Raw genomic sequence first — 24,387 nt, 5'->3', positions numbered from 1 at the left:
TTTTGTCCTGAAATGTGAAACCAAAAAATATGTATAATAAATGAACTGTATTATATAATTGCTAATTTTATCATAGATTAGAAAGGTTTTTATTCGGAAGAAAAATATCTCAGAAATTGCTTGTCTGATGATGTTGTGCTTTTCTGGGAACCTTTATAAATGTTTTAGACTATTTTCTGAACTGTCCTCCTAGTTTTTTTTTGTTTGAAGCAAAAGATCTTGAAAATTGTTGGTCCTAATAGAAGTTGCACTTTTTAGAAAAGATTTATCATTTTGGAGTAGTATTAGGCTCTCTTAGAGGCTAGGGACAAAGCTACAAGTAGTTTTAATAACAATGTAATTTTTTAGTTTATTAAAGAAAAACACCAAAATTGATGTTTTGGTGTGCATGTTTTTTCTGTGTATGTGTGTGTGTGTGTGTGTGTGTGTGTATGATTATGTGTAAGAGTAATTGAGTGTGTATAATGGTAACAGCAATCTTTTATTCATCATATCCAGGGACAAGGAAATGGCATAGCAAAAAAATATGGCAAAAAAAATTTGCAAGTAAAATCATCATTTTTGTTGTTGTTGATGAATTTGCTCATACTGTATTCAATAGTAAGCTATATTTTAGGGATCTAAAGGGATAAGACAATGACCGGTAAATGACATTCCCAATGATGATACACAAAATTAACCCTTTTGTAGAATAAATTATTGCTTGAAACGATTGAGTACTCAACTTAATAATCCAACCAATCAAAATTTACCTAAGTCTCCTAAATTCTCAATCCCACGATTAAGAAAACGTTATTATAAAACTTTGTGGACTAGTGTAATAACAGCCCATTGTCCCTTCCCTATTTACATCTAACTAATAAAAAATCATTATTTTTCTAAAGATTGACAGAAAAGTAAAAGTTTTATGCTAGTTTATTCTAGTTTTGCTTATTTCTATTTCTCAAATTGTAAGGCAAAAATTCAAGTCAAAAAGTTTTTTAAAAGAAACAATTTCATTGTTTTATGTCGTTCAAACTAAACATAAGTATCAAATTTAACCAAAAATGCTCTTTTTAACAATAATAAAGAAGAAATACTAACTTCTGAATAAGTTTACAGAAGAAAGGCGAAAACATTTGATTCATAATCTTGAAAACTTTTTTTCTAGTAACTATTAAAAACGTATATTACTTTTTAACTTCTAAACCGTCAAATAGCAAATTTATGGGACTAACATATGTGCATAATATCCTAGTTAAAGAGTAGTTTCGCTTCTTTAGACCAATGTAGGAAAAGATTTTAAGGATAAATTGCAAAGGGGGATAAAAGGGTCAAGTTAGGGCCAAACATCAAATGGTTATTTTAAACTAAATATAAAATTCAGAGAGGGATGGGACATTGGACTGTAAATTGCACTTGTGCCCAAAGTTTTAGCCTCCTTGGCATTGAGTTCTTATTACTAATGGACGATAAACTGATGAACATAAACCCCAAAATGGTGATAAACAAAATTAACCCAAATTATTGGCTAAAAGGTTAAGGGACTTCTAGTTTAGAACTAATCAATGCAAATTCAATGAAAGTACCCAAAGTTTTTGAACTAACAAATAAGATAAAAATGAAATGTCTCCTCCCTCCTTGAGTTTTACAAGATTACAGTTTTATATTCTGGTGCCCTAACCCCGCCCCGAAAATTGACCATCTAGCATTTTACATGCGCGCGCGAAGACACACATTCAAGCTTAGGCCAGAGACAAACAGAAGGAGAAAAAAATATCAGAAAATCAAAATCGACTGTTTTTTTGGTTTTAGTTTTGTAAAGAAGAAATTTAAAAATCTAATTTTCTAATTTTACAGTTTCTGGTGCTTCCCCCAAATTGCTTATTGTGCACTAAACCCCTACCTTATCTAAACCCTCTGGGGCTACTTATCACCCAATATAATCTAATATGCCTTAAAGTAATAAACTAACAAACGAAAACTTTTCAGTTTGTTATCAAAAAGAAGCGCTGGAAAGTGTCATGTGTGACGTCATAAAAATACGTCTAAAAAGGAGGGATGAGAGGCGAAGTGGAAAAGGTAACCCCTAAAATGAGATGGATAATCCATCCTTTTTAGACGTGTTTTTATGACGTCACACATGACACTTTCCAGCGCTTTAATGCTCAGTTTCTCTCAATTTTTCATATTATGATTTCAAGTATTAGCATTATAAAAAAGGCTTCTTTAATATCATTTTTATATTTTCATTTATTGCATCATAAGTCCATTTCCCTGAGATGGGTTGCAAATATTTTTTTGCAAATTATACGTGTTTCGCATACTTTCTATATGGGTGTATGTGTGTTTGTGTGTGAGTGTGTGTGTGTGTTTGTGTGTGTCTCTGTATGTGTGTGTGTGTGTGTGTGTGTGTGTGTGAGAGTGTGTTTGTGTGTGTGTAACAGTCTTATGTGTTTGATCACAGTGGAATTCATAGCCAAAAATTAAAAGTATAGGGTTAATTTTTTAGTAGCAAATCTACTCTATAATTCTAGATGTCCGTACTTGTTTTTATAAGGGTTGCTTAGTTGTAGATAAAAGGGTCAGTATAAAGCTTGCTTCTGATATTACTTAGACGATTCTTACTTGTTTAATAGTTATTGTCATTCTTTTTTTTTGATTGAAAGCAAAATAATTTAAGAAATTTTCAGACGATTTTTTTTGGATTTTGATAAAATATCTTAGAAAATAAAAACCCTAATGTTTTTAAATTATTAATTTACAATAAGAAAATAAACCTATTAAACTAATTCAAATTTACATTTTTCAAAAATGAATTGTGTTTCCGGCTAAATCCCACAGTGTGTGAGCGATTTTAGCAGAGAAATTTAGTATAAAAGGTTAGAGATTAAAAATTTGCAAGGCCCTAAAAATCTTAAAAGCATACGAGAATAAAAAGATAGAAAATAGAGATAGATAGATGGATTGATAAATGGAAAGATAATGGAAATGAAAGATTGATAAAAGGATGTATTATTATATTTTTCTCTTAAAGAGAAAGAGAAAGAAAGAGAGAGAGAGAGAGAGAGAGAGAGAGAGAGAGAGAGAGAGAGAGAGAGAGAGAGAGAGAGAGAGAGAGAGAGAGAGAAAGAGAGAGAGAGAGAAAGAGAGAGGGGGTGAGATAGATATATAGGAAGAGAGATAAGAAAAAAAAAAGAAAAAGATAGAGGTAGAAGGTCAAATTGATTATTTCTTGCAAGATACATTTACAACCCAACTGTCTATCCATAATACTATAGCTATCTATCTATCTTTTTTTGCTAGCTATTAAAATATATTTCCCCTTTGAAAACATAAAAAAAACTATTTATTTAGTAAAAGTTATTTTGAAGGGAAGTGTTTAGAAACTTTTAACGAAAACAAATTATTCTATTAAATCAGTAAATACGGGGGCTGATATTTGACAATTTAATTAAATTGAAAAATTGTTGGAAGATTTTTGAAACGATATAGTATATTTTTAATGAGGTAAAACAAAGTCTCAGATGAAAACTGTGAAAGCTAGTTAATTAATTGGGGGCGGAGTAATGTTTTGTAGGTGGGATTTCTCTTGTGGTACCCTCCCAGGACCACGAGAAGCTATATTGCACAGGAAAACTATATCAGTTTAGCAGTTATAGAGATCCTTTGGTACATACATACAGACATGTTCATGTTAGGATTCTAATTTACATCGTTTTTCAAAACCGGCTACTACATATAGTACGAAATAAGTACCTGTATGTATACATAATTAAAATTAACCTAATTGTTTAGTAAAATACTTAAATAGGTTAAAGAAAAAGTTTTATTTCAAAGGCAAGTTATTAGTACACTTTAAAAATTCGCTATTACAAAATGAATGGCTGCTTAGTATTTATTTCACGATGTAAAAGTTTAAAGGGTTTAATTTAATACGCGTTTTCCTTGGCCGTGTTTATTCTTTCAGTTATATTCTAGCATTAAAAAGTTTTCTTAAAATATAATATTTCAGATTTTTTAGCTTTTCGAAAATGTAAAGATTTTTTTTATAAAGAATTGTTTTATGAATATATTTTTACAGTGCCATAAAAGTTGAACTTATTGTTTTAAAACAATAGTTAAACTATAATAATAATTTTAGTTGTAAAAGTAAAATCTATAGAATGGAAACTTTCTTTTGAGAAGCGTAGCTGTTCTATAACTAAGTTTTGTCTATATGTTCGTTCAGTGTATTTATAGTCATTATTAGAATAACATTGTATGGTAAACATAAAAGATCTAAAGGAATAAGACAATGGTCGATTAATTGATGTACATCTTCAATGATAATGCACAAAATTAACCTTTCTGCAGATTAAAATTAATGGTTAAAACGTTTGAATACTCAACCTAACTAATCAACCAATCAAAATTTACTAAAGTCCCAAAAGTTGTTAAGTCAATAAATAAGAAAACGTTATTATAAGACTTTGGTGGCTAGTGTAATAAACAGCCCATTGTCCCCTCTCTCTCTTTTGGTAAACATAGTATTCTTCTAATTCTTGAAGAATATTGAAGTATACATATGTATATGAAGTAATTTATCACTACCAATTGCATGAGTATTTAATGTACAAGTGATACCCAAAGCACGTTACGTTTAGTTGGCTTAAAAACATTGGATACTTTATTCTAATCTTGATTCCATTCAAGTATTGGTTTTTCATTCTATTGCCATTGGTCTAAAACTTTAACCCTTTTTATGAATCACTACTTCCGTATTGAAGACCGACATGTAAGTTTTATAAAAAAAGCATCGCAACAAACAAAGCCATTTAAACTGCATTTTCCTATGTTAACACAGACATTTATTAAATATTTATACATACATACTGTATAGTTTCATATATGTATACATATATTATTTATTTTTTGACAAATGTATGTTTGTAGCCCAAGTGGCTAGCAAACCGTCTAGCGTTAGTCTAGCCACTATAATAGATAGATAGACAGATAGACACCAATTTAGATAGTTAGGTAGAGATATATGTAGCTGTCTAGTGGATGTCTGGACGCATCATAGATAGATAGACTGTCTAGTGTTGGTTTTCTTAAGACATCAATTTAGATAGAAAGATAGATAGATATTTAAATGTTATTGAACAGATAATTATGACTGTTAGATAAAAGTAACAGGATGGCTGCCTGTCTGTTTGTAGCAAAGGATCTCGCTAACCGCTGAACCAATGGTTATGTATTACAGTGAAGCAGGAGTGTTTTAAATTATTTTAAGAGAAGAGGAATCGTCCCTTAAAATTGGAAAGACAGACAAATAGATATAGACAGAGTTAGATGATAAGAGGTAAAAAACTTAAAAGATTGAACAGAAAAATAAAATTGTAGAAAGATAAACATACAATAGATATTTCAATATTAGTATATGTATATTGTATAACTGTTAATTTGAACATTCAGATATATAGAGAGATATTTATCTATTTTAAGTTTGGGCCATAAGTTTGATCTTTAAGACACCTTTTTGATAGATTTATTGTAATGGATTCAAATTTAAATTTTTAAGAAATAAATTATTGACTTCAACTTTACATACACAACATAAAAATTAAACATTGGAAAGCGTTTTATATATAAACATGAGACTATGTATAATCCCATATTGATCATCAAAATAGCGTTAATTTCTAATAAAGGTTTTAGTAGAAAGATTTTTTTCAACAAAATATTGATTTAAGCCATGTAGGCTTTATTGCTATGAAAGCAGCTGCGTCCATAGCATCTAGGAGCTCTGACAACGAATGGGCAAGGAAAGTCAAAAATAGTCTAAAACCACCCCAAAACTTAAATCAAAAGATACTGGAACCTTTGCGAATCTCCCATAAAATAGAGAGTTCAATCGGTTCAGTAGTTATCGACATATTAAGCTACAGACATAAAAACCTCACATAATATGATATAAAAGAAGCTTTTTATAGTACCTTTAAAAAATGACGTCATACAATACAAATGACATATATATACAGACTAGATTACCAATGGCAGGCAAGTATACATTTTAATTGATTATTAGTAGGACAGTATGACTTCTTTCTAATCTTACTATTTGTTTATAAAAACCCTTCCTCTATGTCTATCTATCTATCCGTCTGTATGTCTATACACACATCGATGATAAATAGAATAATATATGGAAAACCCCCTCATACAATCTGTCTATGTGTCTGTCTGTCTGTCTGTGTATCTATCTATGTATCCATCCTCTGTAGCAGAACAGACATAAGAAATTAACAGAGAATAGACCTGAAAAATGAGGATGCAATAAAAAACAACCAAAAAATCTCCCCAATAAAAATAGCAAAAATATCGGGTATACTCCCTTTCTTAATAACGCCTCTTACGGGGCGTTTAGTCGTATTTTTACTGTAGCTTTTGATTGGGTTAGGTGATTGCCCCGTTGGGTTAGGCAATAAGCCCCGCAGGGGCTAGAATAGGAGAAAGGCTACAGTGAAAATATTACGAAAAGCCCCTTAAGAGGCGTTTTCACGAAAGGAACTATAACCACAATATTACATTACCAAAAATCTAATAGTTTAGATTATTACTATGAATGTCTTTAATTCTAATTTGAATTAACTTTTTCCTTGCACACCGTAAGAAAATAGCATAAAACATGGCTAGTACAAATAAAATTGTAGAATATATATTTTATTTTTAACCGTTTTTTAGATCTTATTATAGTAAAAAAATACTTGCAAACAACCTATAACTTAGATTTAAAAGCAAAATGGCAAAGTTTGTTGTTTTGTATGGAAGATATTATGGGGACAATAAGAAAAAAGGGGTGGGGAGGCCCGGGACAGTCTGAGGGGCGTCTAGACACCCCATATTATAAAGAAGTTGTAGTAGTAGTAACATATATTTACTTTTCATATATTATATATATATATATATATATATATATTATTTACGTCGAGACGTCGTAAGAAAAGTTAGCTAACATAGACAGATAGTTCTTATAATAAGGAAAGAAAAAATATAAAATAAACAGAACAATGTGCATGGTTCATCTGTCAAGAACAAAAAAAATAATAGTTATGCTTTTAAAGGAAGTATTTTAATTGTTTTTTAAAAATAAAATTATAATTGTTTTGATGGGGTTAAGCAAAGAATAATAAATTAAGGAAAAGGTCCTATCGCAGTTATCAGTTATGTGTTCAATCTTGAGGTGTACTTTTATGCAGGGAGGGAGGGGACATTAGCCTGTTTAATACACTAGTCCACAAAGTTTTTCTTATTCGTTGACTTATAAACTTTGGGGACTTTTGTTGAATTTGAATTGGTTGGTTCACAGAGTTGTGTGTCCAGGCGTTTCAACCATTAATTGTAATCTACAAAAGGGATAATTTTGTATAGCATCATTTGGGATGTACATCAATTTATCTGCTACTGTCTTATCCCTTTAGATCCATGACTTTTGTGATATGTTGTTGCTTCGCACCTAGTCTTTTGGGAAAAATTAAGAAAATAGCCTAAAACCCAAAATATGGAAACTTTGAAATCACCTTTGAGCTAAACGGCTGGTTGCAAATAACTTGCCTATTAAAAAATTCAAAAAACAATTATTTTCTAAAAGCTTTCGGCTTGGGAAAATTGGAGCTTTTTTACCAGAGGCAGCATCAAAATTTACAAAAAAAATACCTTCCTTTCTACATTAGACTTGATCCAAATGTTTTCTTTATTAAGCCCAATAGAACAATTTTGAACTAAATTATTCTCCTTAAGAAGTAGATTTAGAAATAAAATGTAAATGGACCAAACACTATTGAACTTTCTATGCTAGAAAACCCTAACTACTAGGCTAGCTTTATAGAATTTGACCCCAATGACATATCTTTTAAAACACACGCATAAAAAGAATGATTTTAATTAACTTAATGGCTAAATATCTGTTTGGGATCTTGAGGGATTAGACAATGGAAGATAAATTAATGTAAAGGGTGTGCAAAAAAATGCGGACCTTTTTAAAATTTAGATTGCGCGGCTTGTGTTAATAGTAGAAAAAACGTTATGCATACCATTAGAACCGTTATGAAGTCTATTTTTTGGAAATATAAAACGATTCCTGTGCTACGTATAGTTTAGGAGCGATGTGGTAAAATGTCCCAATTTCCTTAAAACATGACTTGCGAGTAAATCATTAAAGATTAAAGTATATAAAAAAATATGTACATTTTTAAAATTCAAATTGCGCGGCTTGTGTTAATAGTAGAACAACGTTATGCATACCATTAGAACCGCTATGAAGTCTATTTTGTGGAAATATAAGAACCATTACTGTGCTACTTATAGTTTAGGAGCTACGTAGAAGAATGTCCCAACTGACTTAAAACTTGACTTGAGAGTAAATCATTATAGATAAAAAAGGGTGTGCAAAAATGCGGACATTTTTAAAATTCAAACTGCTCGGCTTGTGTGAATAGTAGAAAAATGCTATGTATATCGATAGAACCGTCATAAGCTCTATTTTTTGGAAATATAAGTACGATTTTTGTGCTATTTTTAGTTTAGGAGCTGTATTGATAAATGTGAGAAAAGTGGAAAAATTTAATCTTTAATGATTTACTCGCAAGTCAAGTTTTAGTTCAGTGGGGACATTCTACCACATAGCTCATAAATTATACGTAGCACAGGAATCGTTTTAACTTTTTATATTTCCAAAAAATAGACTTCATAGCGGTTCTAATGGTATGCATAACGTTTTTCTACTATTAACACAAGCTGAGCAATTCGAATTTTAAAAATGTACGTATTTTTATTTGCATACCCTTTAATTTAATCTTTAATGATTTACTCGCAAGTCAAGTTTTAAGCCAGTTTGGACATTTTACCACATAGCTCCTAAACTATACGTAGCATAGGAATCGTTTTTATATTTCCAAAAAAATAGACTTCATAACGGTTCTAATGGTATGCATAACGTTTTTCTACTATTAACACAAGCCGCGCAATCTAAATTTTAAAAAGGTCCGCATTTTTTTGCACACCCTTTAATTCCCTGTTATGATAAACAAAATTACCCTAGAGTGGATTGTTGGTCATTAATCTTGAAGTTTTTAAGTAAAAGAACGCCAGAACGAGTTTTATAAACTTTGGAGGTTAACTTGTATTTGTTTTATAAAAAATTCTAAAATATGAAGCATTTCAATGTATAATCTTGTGCCAATGTATTTTAGGAGAAGAATAATTAATGTTCCATTGTCCTATCCCTGATTCGAAGATTTTTTTTGCCAACTTCATCGCAAACCAATTTTGATAGCACAAATTTTGGCAGAAATTAATTTTAAGGTTGAAAATTTACAGGTTTTTAGAATCTGCCTTATAAAAAAACTCTAGGTAATACTTTTGTAATGGTAAATTTATTATTTAAATTTTCTCTTTATTTATGTCTGTCCAGTAAAATCTTAGAACGTATCCAAATTTGACTTAATCCCCGAATTTAATTTTCTAACTTTTGTGTCAGATCTGCTTGAATTGTGCAGCGGGCCATTTTTTATGTCTAATCAAAGCTAGAAAGAAAGGGAGGGGTAAATTCTGATTTTGTACAATGTTGAATGTTTGACTGAATATTTTTATATTTTAAACAATTCTTAAATATAATTATGTGTTTAAGTAGCAAAGCAATAACAACCTAACAGTTTAGATAAAAAAGTATGCATTCTACATTTGATTTTGAACTATAGCTTTTGTCTGTTTGTACCATTTATTGTCATTTTTTAATCAATGTTGAAATAAGTTTCTTGTGTGTTGAGCAGCATCTTTAAAATGACTCTGCCAGTAAGGCTGTGCTTTCCAGATATTGGTATTTAAAGCATATATTTCTCTTTATCTCTGATAAAAGATGATTTTCAAAAACTTGGCGTTTTGCTCACGATATGCCAGGCTTTAACCCTTTCAAAAGAGGGGGGGGGGGTGGGGTATATTAACCCATTCCTTCTTTACTCTATTCGTAAAATAAAAAGGATAACCCCGCCCCCCCCCCCCTAATACCCCACAATTAAATGGTTATGGGAAGGGAATAAGCATTCAAATAAAGAGATGTTAGAATATGAAAGGCAAAATTCGCATTTTAGAAAAAAAGTAAAATAGCAAGGAATAGAAAGTTGCATTTTTTTTTATCAAAAATCTAATTTATTTAAATGTTTGTTTTTTAAATACTTTTCCAACCTATCAATTTGGCGAGGTTATGATACTATCAAAGTTAAAAATAAAGGTAGCCAAATAATGTTTTACATCGAAAATTTGAATTTTTAAAAGTACGTCCGTCCATAAGAACCGCAGCAAAGACAGCTACAACATTTATTATTTTTTCTAGTATAACATTAAAAGATTATCGTTACTTGTAGTTATAGGTTTCTATTCGTTGAACTTTATAAGGGCAGGGCTCTTTAAGCGCATTCAGAAAATGTCTACTTAAATGCAAATCCTTGATTTTGATACAGAAAAAAAAATAACATTTTGCCTTCAACAAATATTGAAAAAAATGAGTTTTAACTTTTTACAAATAAAATGAGAATCAAATTTTGGTGAAAAAAAGTTTAAACAATAAAAGATAAATTGGATAGAACTATTTTATCATTTTTTTTCTAATTATCTTTTCCACCAGTCACAAACAACAACAAAACAAGGATGACAACATCCATAAAAGCGAAGCACTGAAACGGTCGGACAAACGGACATTAACACTTATATAGTATCAGAACTGAATAATCAGATATAAATGTAAGAGTCGAAGCAAAATTGTAAGTAAATTTGTTGAAAAACTGCTTGATAGAGGATAATGTTTATGAACATACTTACATTTTTAGGACATATAACATTAAATTTTGTTGTTCCAGGAATCAACAAACCAAAAATCAGATCAATCGGATGATTAGATCACATAGAAATTTGTTGTTAAAAAAGTAAAAAAAAATGTTTAAAATGGACTTACGGACATACTTGAATAAAAGTAAGAGTTGCTACGCTTTCTAAATCGTACCTAACTACTAAAGGAATCACCATTCAAAGTTTTAAATGGATAGGACAATTATAACATGCATAAATCAACGAAAAAAGCTATTTCTCTATGACGGACGTACGGAACTACCCTAATTATAGAAAAGCTTCGCTTTTAAAAATGCAGAGAAACAGAGGATCTTATGTTACCTAAGACATATCCAGGGAGGGGGGGGGGTGGAGGACTGTAATTTACACTGGCGTCCAAAGTTTTATAACCGCGTTATCTTATTCGTTGGATTGAATTTTTAATTGTGTTGGTTTAAAACTAGATGTGTCCAAACTTGCTACCTATTTTTAAATCTACTTAAGGACAAGGGGTAATTTTGTCGATCATCATTGGTGAAGTTTATCTATTTATCAGACAAAGATTTTAAGAAATCAGAATTATAAGTATCTTATTTTCTCTTACATGAAAAAAACATTTTGGTAAAAACAGATGAGATAATAAATTTAAATTAGGAGCCATTACTAATTTTATCAAATTTTGAATTCATAAAAACAATAATTTCAATTTTTATATAAGGCAAATAAATTTTCACATATTTTTATTAACTCAAAAACCGTAAATCAAGTTTGGATCGAGTTAAAGAAGATTTTGCTCAGACAGTTGAAAGTTTTGTAGGGGTGGGGAGAGGTTGTTTGTTAAAAATACAAAAAATGATTATAAAGAACTTAAAAATAAGTTTTAATGGCTAAAATATTAAATTTAAACTCGTAAAATTTATTTAAAGAGAAAAAAGTGCGATGCTTGATATTTTTAATATTTATTTATTGCTTTGTTTTTCATAAATAATAGTGCTTAGATAACTTTTAGATAACAAATAAAAAGGGGAACGAATTTTGATAATTTTAATCAATTATTGACTACGGCTTAGGAATAATAATAGTTATTTCTCGCATCGTATTATAAACAGCTTTCCGCGGATATAAGATGTACAATTGTATGATTAAAACCAGTCCCGAGATGCTGAAGGCACGGGCTAAAAAAACGTGTTTTAATCTTATGATTGTACCTTTTTATATTCGTAGAAAACTGGATATAATACGATGCTAGACATTGTTTTTTCGTATTGATGAGAACCGGTTCTAATCCACCGCTTTCGAAGGAATACGGGAAAAGTATAGATACATCCACAAAATGTCTCGACCAATGGAGTAATTATTTCACCCCACCCTCACGGGAAGTGGGTTGGATTGCGACATACAACGACATACCTAAGACGTTAAAAAAGGTATCTACTCATCCTATAAAATGCAAATATTCCTTATCTATATTGATAATTACTTTTATATTTGTTTGTAATGCTCTACATTGTTTGTGTTTAAAACAAAAAAAAATTCTCAAATTGTTAAACTAATTTAGACAGTTTTGATTATATAAAAAGACATTGAACTTAGTTAAAACATGAAACAAGTATAAATTAAGTCCATAGAATGTTAATAAATAATGAGAGAGGTAGAAGAGAGAGAGAGGGCTGTTTATTAAACTAGTCCCCAAAGTTTTATAATAACGTTTTATTATTCGTTGGTGTACCAACTTTGGGGATTATGGATTATGATTGGTTGGTTTATTAAGTTGAGTGTTTAAACGTTTCAGCCACTAATTTTAATTTACAGAAGGGGTAATTTTGTGTATCAACTTTGGGGGATGTACATCAATTTATCAAATTCAACACATTAAGGCTGGATTTCCTGCAGCTATAAAAACTGACGGACAGCACCTAACCACAGATTAGCTGCGCTACTATCAGAATATTTTTTATCGGAGTAATGAACTTTAACCCTGTCACATGTAACAATTCTACTCAAGGTCATAACATCCAAGATCATACGCAAAACAAGGACAATATTACCATAAGTAGCGCAATTTTGAAGAATGAAATCTGAAGAAAAACAAATATGCTGCTTTTTAGCTATTTTGGAACCAGTATAAACCGTCTTTTTATGCATGCTGTAACTATTATCAATATTGAAGAATAACTGATAAAATTGAATGGCAATTTTTATGATTTGCATATCTAAAAGTTTCTTTTTCTTATAAAAAAATATTGTTTTGATGTTAATCACTTAAAAATATATTTTCGCATATTAATTGCAAAAAATTATAATAATTCTAATGCTAAAACACATAGCTTTTTTATGCTCGAAAACGTATACATTCTTTTATTATGAAGAAAAGGAGAATTGTTCTAAAAAACACGGTAAAATTCATATGAGAGATTTTTAGCATTGTTGCAAGCTACATTTAATCTTATTTTTTTTTTATCAATTTGAAATACAAAGAAATTTTATATACAATTTGAAGTTATATTTATGGACAAACAGCGGTTGAACTGAACATCCGACAACTAGTATCAAATAGGAATTAACCAAAAATAGAATTAGCATCGATAACGCGCAGCGCACATTAACCTGCTGAAAAGTATTTTCATTTGCTGGCATTCTATAGCCTTTCGTTTATTGGGTCTTGGCTATTTTACCTTATTTTTTTAGATAGGATATGCAAACTTAGACTGTCCGACCAGCCGTTTAGCCGTAGAAAGCCGTCAAAGTTATCAAATAAAACTTAATTCTATCCCATTTTTTAAGCATAAACAATAAACATCCCTGTCTTAAGCATATTAAAAATTGTGACTAACCTTGAAAAAAAAACATGTTGATATCAGAGCACAAAACATTGATAAAATTTTGGATTTTTTAAACACAATTTTTATACACAGTTTCCTCTAAAGTGTTTAGTTGAGCTAAGAACCCCCCACCCCAGGGGCGTCCAAGCTTTTTATTTTGGGAGTGGTTAAAAATTTTTAGGGGGGGGGGTAAAATGAAAAAAATTTTGGGGGTGCCTACGGCACCTCCAAAATCGTTTGGGGGGGGGGGGTAATCGCCCCATTACCCCCCCCCCCTTGGACGTCTATGCCCCACCCTCCCTTATTTTGTAATATTTTATTACATTTACTTGATGAAAACTAATTATATCCAAGGACTGATAAATTAACTAAAAAAACTTTTGTAGAGAATCTTCACTCTCTAAAGAACTAATTTGATACATTTTATATACAGTAATGTACATATTGTATTTTTGATATATATTCACTTAAAAAGATTATTTACTTATCTATTAAACTATCTACAATTTAAAATTCATAAATACAATCTTTAACTACTATAAAAGATGCTAATAGCTTCGCCCATAGCCTTTAGGAAAAGGCAGGGGAGGTAAGAAAAATAGCCCAAAACCATTCCGATAAATTTTCTATTATTCCATGAAAGTACAATTCATACGGACCAGAAATTTCATAGATCTTAAGCTTCCGTCAAAAAAAAAACTATTTCTTTGTACTAAAGGATACATATCAAAGAAAAAATATGACTATATAATGATAACTCAATTCTAAGTACAATGTTTTAAAATTGTAGTGTTTTTTCAACAACCAACATCAACCCCCCCCCCAAAAAAAAAAAAAAAAATTCTTACCTGTGGCACATAAGACTGTGCACTATGGAGAGACACGCATCTGCAGAGGTGGGGTGGGGTGTACTCCCTCCACTCCCACTCATTATCAAGCATGGTATGCCCCTCTGAAAATTATAATCAATAATCAATGGAAATCCTTTAATAGTATTTCTCGTATTATTATAAACGGCTTTCCGCGGATATATTCGTAGAAAACTGGATATAATACGATGCTAGACATAGTTTTTTCGTATGGATGAGAACCGGTTCCTATCCACCGGATTCGAATAAATACGAGAAATTATATCTTCTATGATACACAGGAATGGAGTGGACATTAGGCTATTTATTGCACTAGTCCTCAAAGTTTCAAAATAACGTGTTTTCGTTTGATTAAAAACTTTGGGAACTTTTATTGAATTTTGATTGGTAGGTTCATTAAGGTGAGGGTCTAAACGTTTCAACCAATAATTGTAGTATAAAGTAGGATTAATTTTGTGTATTATCATTGGGGATGTACAATGTACATCAATTTATCGGTCATTGACTTTTCCCTTTAGATCCATGATGGTACATAAATCCTTGATAGTGTTAAATTGATAGCAGTTGAAAATGATGGACGAACAGCCACTAACTGAAGAAAAGTGTCGAATTTTAAAATCTAAAGTTTTCCTATATACTGCATTAAAATTATCCTATTTTGAAAATCACCACTTACAAAATTAGATTTAAATCCTCGATATTGCAATGAGAAAAGAATTTTAAAAAATTGTAAATACAGAGAGATACAAATATTCTACACAAGTGCCCTCCCCCAAAATTTTCAAAATGGATAGCTAACAAATTCAGAATTTAATAACTAAAAATTGAATTAGAGATTTTAAAAATCATATAGGATAGAAGGTTAAGATGCGATCTCTCTTTGGAGGGTTGACAATCAGAAAAGCACCTTTATGAAGCTTTACTAAAAAGCAGAACCTAATGCAACCGAGAAATTTTAATACAAACTGAAATACAGAAACACATCCTATTGTTGTTTAGTCGAAAACATGCAAAGAATTTTTGTGAATTATCAGTACTCAAGCTTCTAATAATAGAAAAAATTTCACACACAAAACTTGGTGAGGGGGGGGGGATTAATTTGGCCTCCAATTGTCCTATCCCTGTAGCTCTTGTTATGATCTCATTATTATTGTTTATAATCGTGTTTCGTGTCCAGTGCAAATTTTTTAGAATTTAGGAAAAATTAAACAACCTAAAAATATTTTAAAAACATTCATTTAGAAATCTTATCATATTATAGACGCTTTATAAGGATAAAAAATAAAAATATAAAGACAATATGCCGAAGGCCTTTGCTAGCAAAATTGATATTGATTTTTATAATCTTAGAAAGTTGTCTGCAATGTGATGCTTAGCATGTTTTTCAGTATGGATGAGAACCGGTTCTAATCCAGCGGATATCAATCGGGTTCGAAGCCATACTGGAAAAATGTTAAATGTTACAGAGGCTATGTATCATTAAAATCCACCAAAGAACAAGGAGGATACTATCAGTTTACTAACTTACTTTGACGTACTGAAATACTCGTAGCACATACTACTTAAGTCAACATAATTATCGCATAATTCTGAGAGAAATTGTGCTTCTCCAAAATTTGTGGTAACTCCACTAACTTTATTGAAAATAATATGCCCACAAAACATTTTCTTATTTTTTTTGCTAAATCTTCCAAATGTTTTTAGTGGAACAGCTACTCTATAATTCTTCTATAGGATTAGACAATATATATTATTATTTTTCCAGTGAAGAGTGTGTTCTTGAGTTCTTTTGTGGATTAAATTTAGTGGCATGAAAGGTTCAGTTATAAAATTTACTTCTTTTTAAATGTTACAAATACATTACTTTTGATGAAAGAGAAATTTGGATACATTGATCCTGGCGGTCACAGGAGATATCAAATATCCAGGTAAACCAAAAGAAAAGACGGTAAAAGATAACTATTAAGTCTATAACAGCATAACATAAGTAAGATGAAAAAATTTAATTAAAGAAACAGAAAACTGTTTAAATTTTATTACTTGGATATATAGGTTTTTTTTCGCGTATATGTTTATATAAATTTCAAAAAAGTGTTAATAAACAAGGAAGTCTTTGCATTATTTCTTTAACTTACTAGAACATTGTAACTGCGCGCTTTTAGTAAAAATTATTAATAGTTTTTATTCATAGATTTCTTTATACATATATTTTGGGAGATTTTTGTTATAAAATAATTATTTAAACTACATACTATTGCGAAAAAAGTAAAATGCTTAATTGTTAATGTTCAATCTTGCAAAAAATTATTAATAAAAAGGTATTAGGATGAAAATTTTTATATTTTTCTATGTAATTTTCATGAATTGAAATGATATTTATAGATATCCTCTAAAATAAAGTAATACGTTGGGTATATGTCCTGTAAGATATCTTAAATTGCTTTATAATAATCTTAATAACAGGTTTTAGGCTATTTTATAGCTAAAGGGGGAGGAGTGGAAATTAACCCCTGTAAGGAAAATGACCCATAGAAAAATATAAATTTTCTAAAACTTGTAGGATAAATTTATTATATGTTTATTTAATTAAATTTTTTAAATTTTAAAAATCAATGGCTGAATATTCGCTTTAAAAGTTAATTCAAGCGTGGCGCATAATTATCTTTAACAAAATTGATATTAACATTTTATTTTAAATTTGCAAACTTGTTTTTTTTAGTAGCGCAGCTACTATATAATTGACTAGGGGATGTAGTGATGTCACAACGTCAGTCTCTCACTAGTCTTCTATATAAATAACTAGCGGTTGTGCCCCTAGCATCTAGTAAGTTTAGTAAGGGAAGAATCATAGCCTAAAATCATTCAAAGATTTAAAAATAAAAAATAAATATGCCTAAAAACTTCCTGGGACCTATGTGAAGCTTCCATAAACTGGAGAACTGAAATTATTTATTAATGATTGAACTATTAAACTACAGACAAAAATCCTTACTACTTTATATATGACCAGCGGCTTCGCCCCTAGCCTCTAGGGGCTTTGCCCCAAGAGGTGATAAAAAAAAATTAAGGTGAAATTCGTAAAAGGACCAAGGAAATCTTCTGCAAAAAAAAGGACCAAGGAAATCTTCTGTAAAAAAAATAAAGGACCAAGGAAATCTTCTGCAAAAAAAGAAAAAAATAAGGGGGGATTTTTTTGTTTTTTGCGGGGGTGGGGGGTGTCCCACCCCCCAAGAAAATAGCCTAAAACCACCACAGGACCAGTAGGTATATACCCTGAAGAGTAGAATCCAATCAGTTCAGTGGTTACCGAGATCTTAAGCTTCAGACGGACGAACAGACGGACGGACAGACGGACAGACATCATTATACTTTGTATTATAGATGAACGTATCTAACTTGATAATTTTTTATTACATCTCTTTAATTGTAAACAAAGCTTTCCCAAAAAGCACAACTTGATCTGCTAACCGTTTAAGAGACCCTAAGTAACAAGAATACCACGTGCTACTTTTTATTCTGTTTTAATTAACTAACTCTTTTTATTGTTTAAAGAAAGAAAAAACAGCAACAAACCGTTATAAATAAAGTAACATAGTATATGTAGAATTATATAATATTCAAAAGCAAAAGCAAAGCTACTCTATAAATAGACTTTCGTCTGTAATAATGTAAATCATGTCACTTTTGTTAATTAAAGAATTCTAACAATTTTAATCTATAAATGTGCTTACCAAAAAGACGTTTTTTTTCTTCATATTCTAAGCTTTTTCATAAAAATTAACTATGCGCTACTTAGCGTCATGCTCGTTCTTGGGTTTTAATTAGTTTTAGCTAGGAATGGCAATAGTTAGATAAAGATACACAATAAACTAATAAAAACAGAGCTTGAATTAGAGTAACACCATGGCTGAATTGTTTAAATTTGAATAATTCGAATCTAAGGAAGTTAAAATTATAGTTACACTAAGATTTAAATCATATATTCCAATCTTATAAGGATTGAGTTACCTTTCCCCAAAATAGTTATAAACCTTCTCTGTACCTATAAGAAGCCCTACTGTAACGGAAAACCATATCGGTGAAGTGGTTAGCGAGACCTTAAGCAACAGACAGACAGATATACACCCTTTTACTTTTAAATAATGATTAGTACTAAACATTTAAAAGAATACTCAAGTAGTTATTCTATTCTTCTACACGAAAGAAAAAGGAAATGGTGCTTAAAATAATCTTCTTTCTTTTAATAATTAAGATTTACTACAGGCAGAATTTATCATCAAGATTTAGGGGTGTAAGAAAACTTTATTGTCCATTGTCTTATCCATGAATCGCTAGATATTTATTCCTAGCACTCCTTCAACGAGAAATGCAAATGTAACAACAAAGTTATGTTATGTAGAAAATGCATTTCGGGGGAATCCCTTAAGTAGGGCAACCCCCCGTGATGAATCTCGGGGAAACCCCTTGAGAGGGAAAGCCCCCCATTAGAATAAAGTGCATTCGCGTAATAAAATGCAATTGTGATCTTTCTTAGAATTTTTTTGCATATATTTTCACAATCATTGCAATAAAAGTTGCACTATCTTTTTAAAACAGGAATGAATTAAAAACTTTGATATTCATGGGTGTACCTATCACCTAAATGGATGTGCCTATGATTTGTAGATATTCAAACCTAAATTTATATGTTTGTTATTGCATTACTAAAAGAAATCTATATCTACCGCCCATAATAGCAAAAAGCTATGCTCCATGGCTAATAGACTACGTATTTTACAGTAATTGACAGATATAGGTAAGAGTGGCTTTACAACCAAAAGCAATCTTAGCTTGAAAATATAATAAAAATATATTATGATTTAATTTTGATATACACTTAAACTAAAATATGAAGAAGAAAATTAATAATTAATTTCAAATAAAATGGATTCAAAAGCGTTATAATTATTCAATTTTAGCTATATAAATATGTTGAAAGCAAAGCAATTTAAATTATTTAAAGAATTAAATTATTTTTTTAAACTAAATATGTAAACAAATTTTAAGTCCAGTTTAATCTGCAATAAAACTCATTTATTAATAAAGAAACATCAATTAATTAACCATGTAAAAATTTTACTACAAAATGCAAAAAAATACTATAAGGAAAATTGCACAAAACAACATATTACAATAAAAAAATCTTCAAAAATGCAACGAAGAAATCTTTGAAAAAAAACTATAAACTTGAACCGAACACGAATGCACTTCTTATGCAAAAAATTTGTGCAAATACACACCACACACACACACACTCCTAAAGTTGCAGAAAACTAAAATGTGCAAGTTAGAAGTGCATTCGGCAAACTGCAAGTTGGTCATTGCGAAAACACACACACACTCGAATGCAGTTTATTTTTGCACAATAGCATAGAAATGATCAAAAATAATTAGTTTCTAAGCTTAAGAACCCTTTGTTTTTTAGTTTATTATTAACTTATATAAGTTTTAGAGTAGGGCTGGGTATAATTTAATGTATATTAGAATATGCATATCTAGCTAAAAATCTAGATTAAGGGCAACTGGCCAAATATTTGCTACAACAACTTTTATATGAAAAAAAATAAGCAAAACAAGAACTTTTTACAATGATCTTTATAATATTTTTATGATTATTTTGTCACAAAAAGTAAATAACTTTCATAATATTAGTTAAAAACTTTAAAAAATATAATAAATATGCATAAAAAGTCTAACATAACAAGCAGAGTAAGTTTTGGATTAAACTGGCCTGCTGCTTTATGCCCCTCTCCTCATAATTCCCCCCCCCCCCCCTACATCAAATTAGAATTTTCAGGGGGTCACTGGATATCCCCCCCCCCCTTAATTGTGTCCCACCTCAGAAGTATATTCATATAATTCCCCCCCCCCCTCTTTTTTATGGCAACCCACAACTATAGCATGCACACTCTTATTCTACAGTACAGTAGGCCTAACTAAAGCCAGGGCCTAGCAACTAAATACAATACACTTTTTTACCCTTTAACACAACATGTAAAAGCATTAAATCAATAATATTAGCATTTATTCTAAAATCCGACTGTTCACTTGTATGTAAAGTAACTAAAATGCTTTATAGGTTGGTGTTTTAAAAAATTAATATAGTTTTTTTTGAATGCGGCCTTTGCACAGTCCACTGTGCCGTGTTTTGCCAATTTTTTGTCCTAATTTGGAGGCCTTGCATAAGTGGCGCCGCCCTGCGGATAATTCTACAATTATGGCACATAGCTGCCACTGTTTTGCAGACTTCTCACATACACTCATTACATAAATATTTTCCTGTATATTACACAAAGAAATATTGTGTAAAGAAAAATATAAAAACATCCTTTTTTTAGCTGTATGAAATTGAAAATCGAAAAAAGGAAAGATATACCCCCAATTACAACATAAAACAACTGAAAATTATTTTCTTTTGAATTCAAATTCAAAAAAAATTTAATCTAATTCAAAATGGACATAATATGAAAAGTGTCTAAATTTTCAATCAGACAGACTAACTTACATCCCACTATTTCAGCAGATCCCATAACTGCATAGAAAAATTAAGAATTATTTTCTAATGCTTTTTTGCAAAAGTTGTATTTCGAAAAGGGTTAATACATTACATGATTTTTCAGTATAGTCATGTTTTATTTTAGCTTAAATTCTAATTGGTTTAACAGGAAATAACAATAATAATATTATCAATCATATTTCTGCATAATTCGAGCATATTAATTTTACACAAAAAAATAATTTTCCTCATGGATTAAACTTTCAATAAAATGTTACTTGTTACTTGATGAGTGTAAGGTCACAAAAAATGTTTTTAGGCAAAACACCCCTCCTATACACGCCAACCCATTCAAGAATTGGATGACCTAAAAAAACTTGCAAATTTTGGTAGCCCACGTTTGGCAACCCTTTTCAAGCCACTCTACTTACTGCCTGTCCCCCTCTTTATCCCCTCCTCCCCTCTTGTTTACTCCGTGCAGCTTCAATATCCCCCCTCCACCCCCTCTTTAATCCACAAATTTGTGTGTCTTAACCCCTTTCCCTACTCCGTCTGTCCCATGCTAATATTACGCCCCCTCAATTTCTGTCTTATTTTCCTCCCCACTCCCCCTCCTCACATAGTTTGTGTAATAATCTACACTTTTAATTCCCCCACCCACCTCCTTTATTCTCTTATCATATATTTTTCCCCAGTCTTTATTTTACTACACTCTTTTTGCCCCGTTCTCCAGGTCTTTTATCATCCCTTTATGCCCTTTCATCTCCTTAACCCCATCTCTCTGCATTGAAGGATGGGACAAAGAAAGATCGGGGATAATGGGGGGGGGGGGGGATTTAGTGTATTACTCTGAAGCTGTTTGTGTGTGTGTGTGTGTGTATGTGGGCCTGCGCACTCTGTGTAGAAACGGAGTCTTTGCATATTGATTTCTTGCGGCCAATTATCTTAATTGCTTTTTCATCAGCAATTTAATCAAAACAACAAAAAAGTCATAAAAATGTAGAAAAATTAATTTCTTCCCGGATTTATAAGAAAATGCTAAAATCACTATAAAAAATCAATCAATTTTGAAATAAGGAAAAATATTTGTTTTTTTAAGGTGTGCAAAATTGTGGGGCAAAAAGGAGGTGGGGGAAATTAATTTTTTTGGGGGGAAAATTGTGAGTGAACCAAAAGTGGAGCTTTGTGTTAGATTGGGGTTAATTTAAATTGATAAAAGATATTCATAAAATTTGCAATTATAAAAAGAAGCAGGAACTTAACTCTAAAAGTAGTAAGCTTTTTGGAATGTAAGCTTCAAATAAGAAAGAGGTAAAATAATAGATCTATATATTTCATGTTTATAGATAGACGGATAGACCGGGTAATTAAAAAAGCATGAAAAATAATTTTTCACCTTTTTTTACATTTTAGCTCTCCTTTTTTCCCTGAGAAAGGGAAGTTTGGGAAAGAAAATTCCAGGGCTGGGGGGAAGGAAGTAAAAAGGCATGGAAAATTGTACAGGGGAGGCTAAATAAGCTGTAAAAAGAGGGCGTGATGGAATAAAGGGGGGGGGGGTACTTTCTCGTCAATGTCAAGTTTGTGCAAATTTATCAAAATATTTATCAATGTCGTCTTTGTTTGTTTGTACTTTCAAATTTGTAAAGAAGATTGCTATAAATTATGTAAATACTAAAAAAGTCTAATTTTATAAATTAAATTTTGTTAAACAAAAATCTGAAATATTACAAAATTAGATTTTCAATTGATTTTATTTTATAAGCTTCAATGAAATTTACAAGTTTCGTGATGATTTAAGAAATTCCCCTTTGATATAAACTTAAAATAAATTCAATTTATACTATAATATATGATACAAAACAACTTTTAACCAATGGTCCCTTGACCATAAAATTTTTTTTCTTTCTGAATTTAAATTTTCTTTTTCAAGAAACTCATATGAAGGACGAAGACCCAACTGCATAATTTTGCATCACTTTTGACGTCATATTCTCCATCTCTTTTTTAGGGGTTTTCTTTCCCACTTCTCCTCTCATCTTCCTCATTATATGACGTCACAGGAATCAAAAGTGTCACAAAAGTTATGCAGTTTGGTCTTCGTCATATGCAGAAGTTTCCATCTATTATAAGAAACCTTTCATTGCAGCCTTTTTGCTTGAACTCGTGAAAATTGTAATTAAATATTTTTAATTTAGAGTTATAAAGTCAGAGAAATATTTTTACTTTGTACCTAAATGGTATTTAGATGGTCTAGCAAGCTTTGTAGGCATCATGTTGCCATATAAGATGTTGGAACCATCGAATTATGAGACTAAAAATATCCATTACACACTCAAATTAAGACAGATAGATTTTGACTTGTAAACAGAGGCGTGCTGAAAGGGTGTGTAGACAAATTAAGGGGAGTGGTGGATATACCACCATAGGGGTCCATCCCCCCTACACCACTCTACAACCCCCCTTGACAGTATTCTAGACCCCCAATGGATACACCCTACTACACACAACCAAGGGGGTGTCAGAGTAATAAGCTAAACATCCACTCTAAAGGAAGGTGTTAACAAAAATTCGCACGCTTCTCTGGGAAAATCCTGTGCACGCCACTGCTTGCGAAGAAACTCTATGACCGTGTCTACATGTTCGTCTGTCTAACTAAAAGTCTTCTTCCCTCTCTTTCTTTTTTTACCCTTTTTGCTATTAAGACGCAGTCATTATTCAAGGGAGGGAGGGAACATTGGGCAAGAAATTATACTGGCACCCAAAGTTTTATATTGAATTCGTTGGCTAATAAACTTTGCGTACTATTTTATTAAATTTTGATTGGTTGGTTCCTAAATTTCCAAGTCAATAATTTTATTTTATTGACATAAATTTATCCTTCAACATATTATCCCTTACAATCCATGCATTTTTTTATTCCCTTTACTTCATCTAACCATTATTATTGTCTTGATTTCCTATTCCATTTTTCAAAATACTTTCCCCCGCGTTAATGGATACAGAATTTATTGGATATTGCACCAGGTTTTCGTTTACTTTTATTGAATGTTTCTCTCAGCAGCGGGCTAAATTAACAATACTTCCCCCCAACCAGCTTATGGCTTTACCTCAACCCCTCCCCAGACCATACAGGAAAGTATTGACCAATATCTGAGGACTTTACTAGCAACCTAAATTTATGACAAAAATTCCCCAGTCACAATATCCACGTATTTTATATCCATTCCTGTGTTCAAAAAGAAAGGTAGAAGAATAAAAGGGAAAATTCCCGAAAAAAAATATTGACAAAACAAATTTAGAAAAATTCGGGAAAATTTTT

General features: G+C 30.9%; 1 protein-coding gene across 3 annotated transcripts in view; it reads right to left on the bottom strand.

The window, feature by feature from the left end:
• LOC145303698 (uncharacterized) overlaps positions 1-14,612 on the bottom strand; it is an 89,092-nt gene extending 74,480 nt beyond the window's left edge. For all 3 annotated transcript variants that reach the window (XM_080145300.1, XM_080145301.1, XM_080145303.1), the window contains exon 1: positions 14,513-14,612. In XM_080145300.1, the coding sequence (XP_080001426.1) occupies positions 14,513-14,595 (83 nt within the window). In that variant the 5' untranslated portion in view covers positions 14,596-14,612. The remainder of the gene's footprint in view (positions 1-14,512) is intronic.
• Positions 14,613-24,387: the final 9,775 nt, after the last annotated feature.

The sequence above is a fragment of the Acartia tonsa genome, chromosome 13, assembly GCF_053477335.1.
Source record: "Acartia tonsa isolate MP-2025a chromosome 13, ASM5347733v1, whole genome shotgun sequence".
In the NCBI taxonomy this organism is placed as follows: domain Eukaryota; kingdom Metazoa; phylum Arthropoda; class Copepoda; order Calanoida; family Acartiidae; genus Acartia; species Acartia tonsa.
Note: the sequence above shows the minus strand (reverse complement) of the source record. Positions and strands in the feature narration are given on the sequence as shown.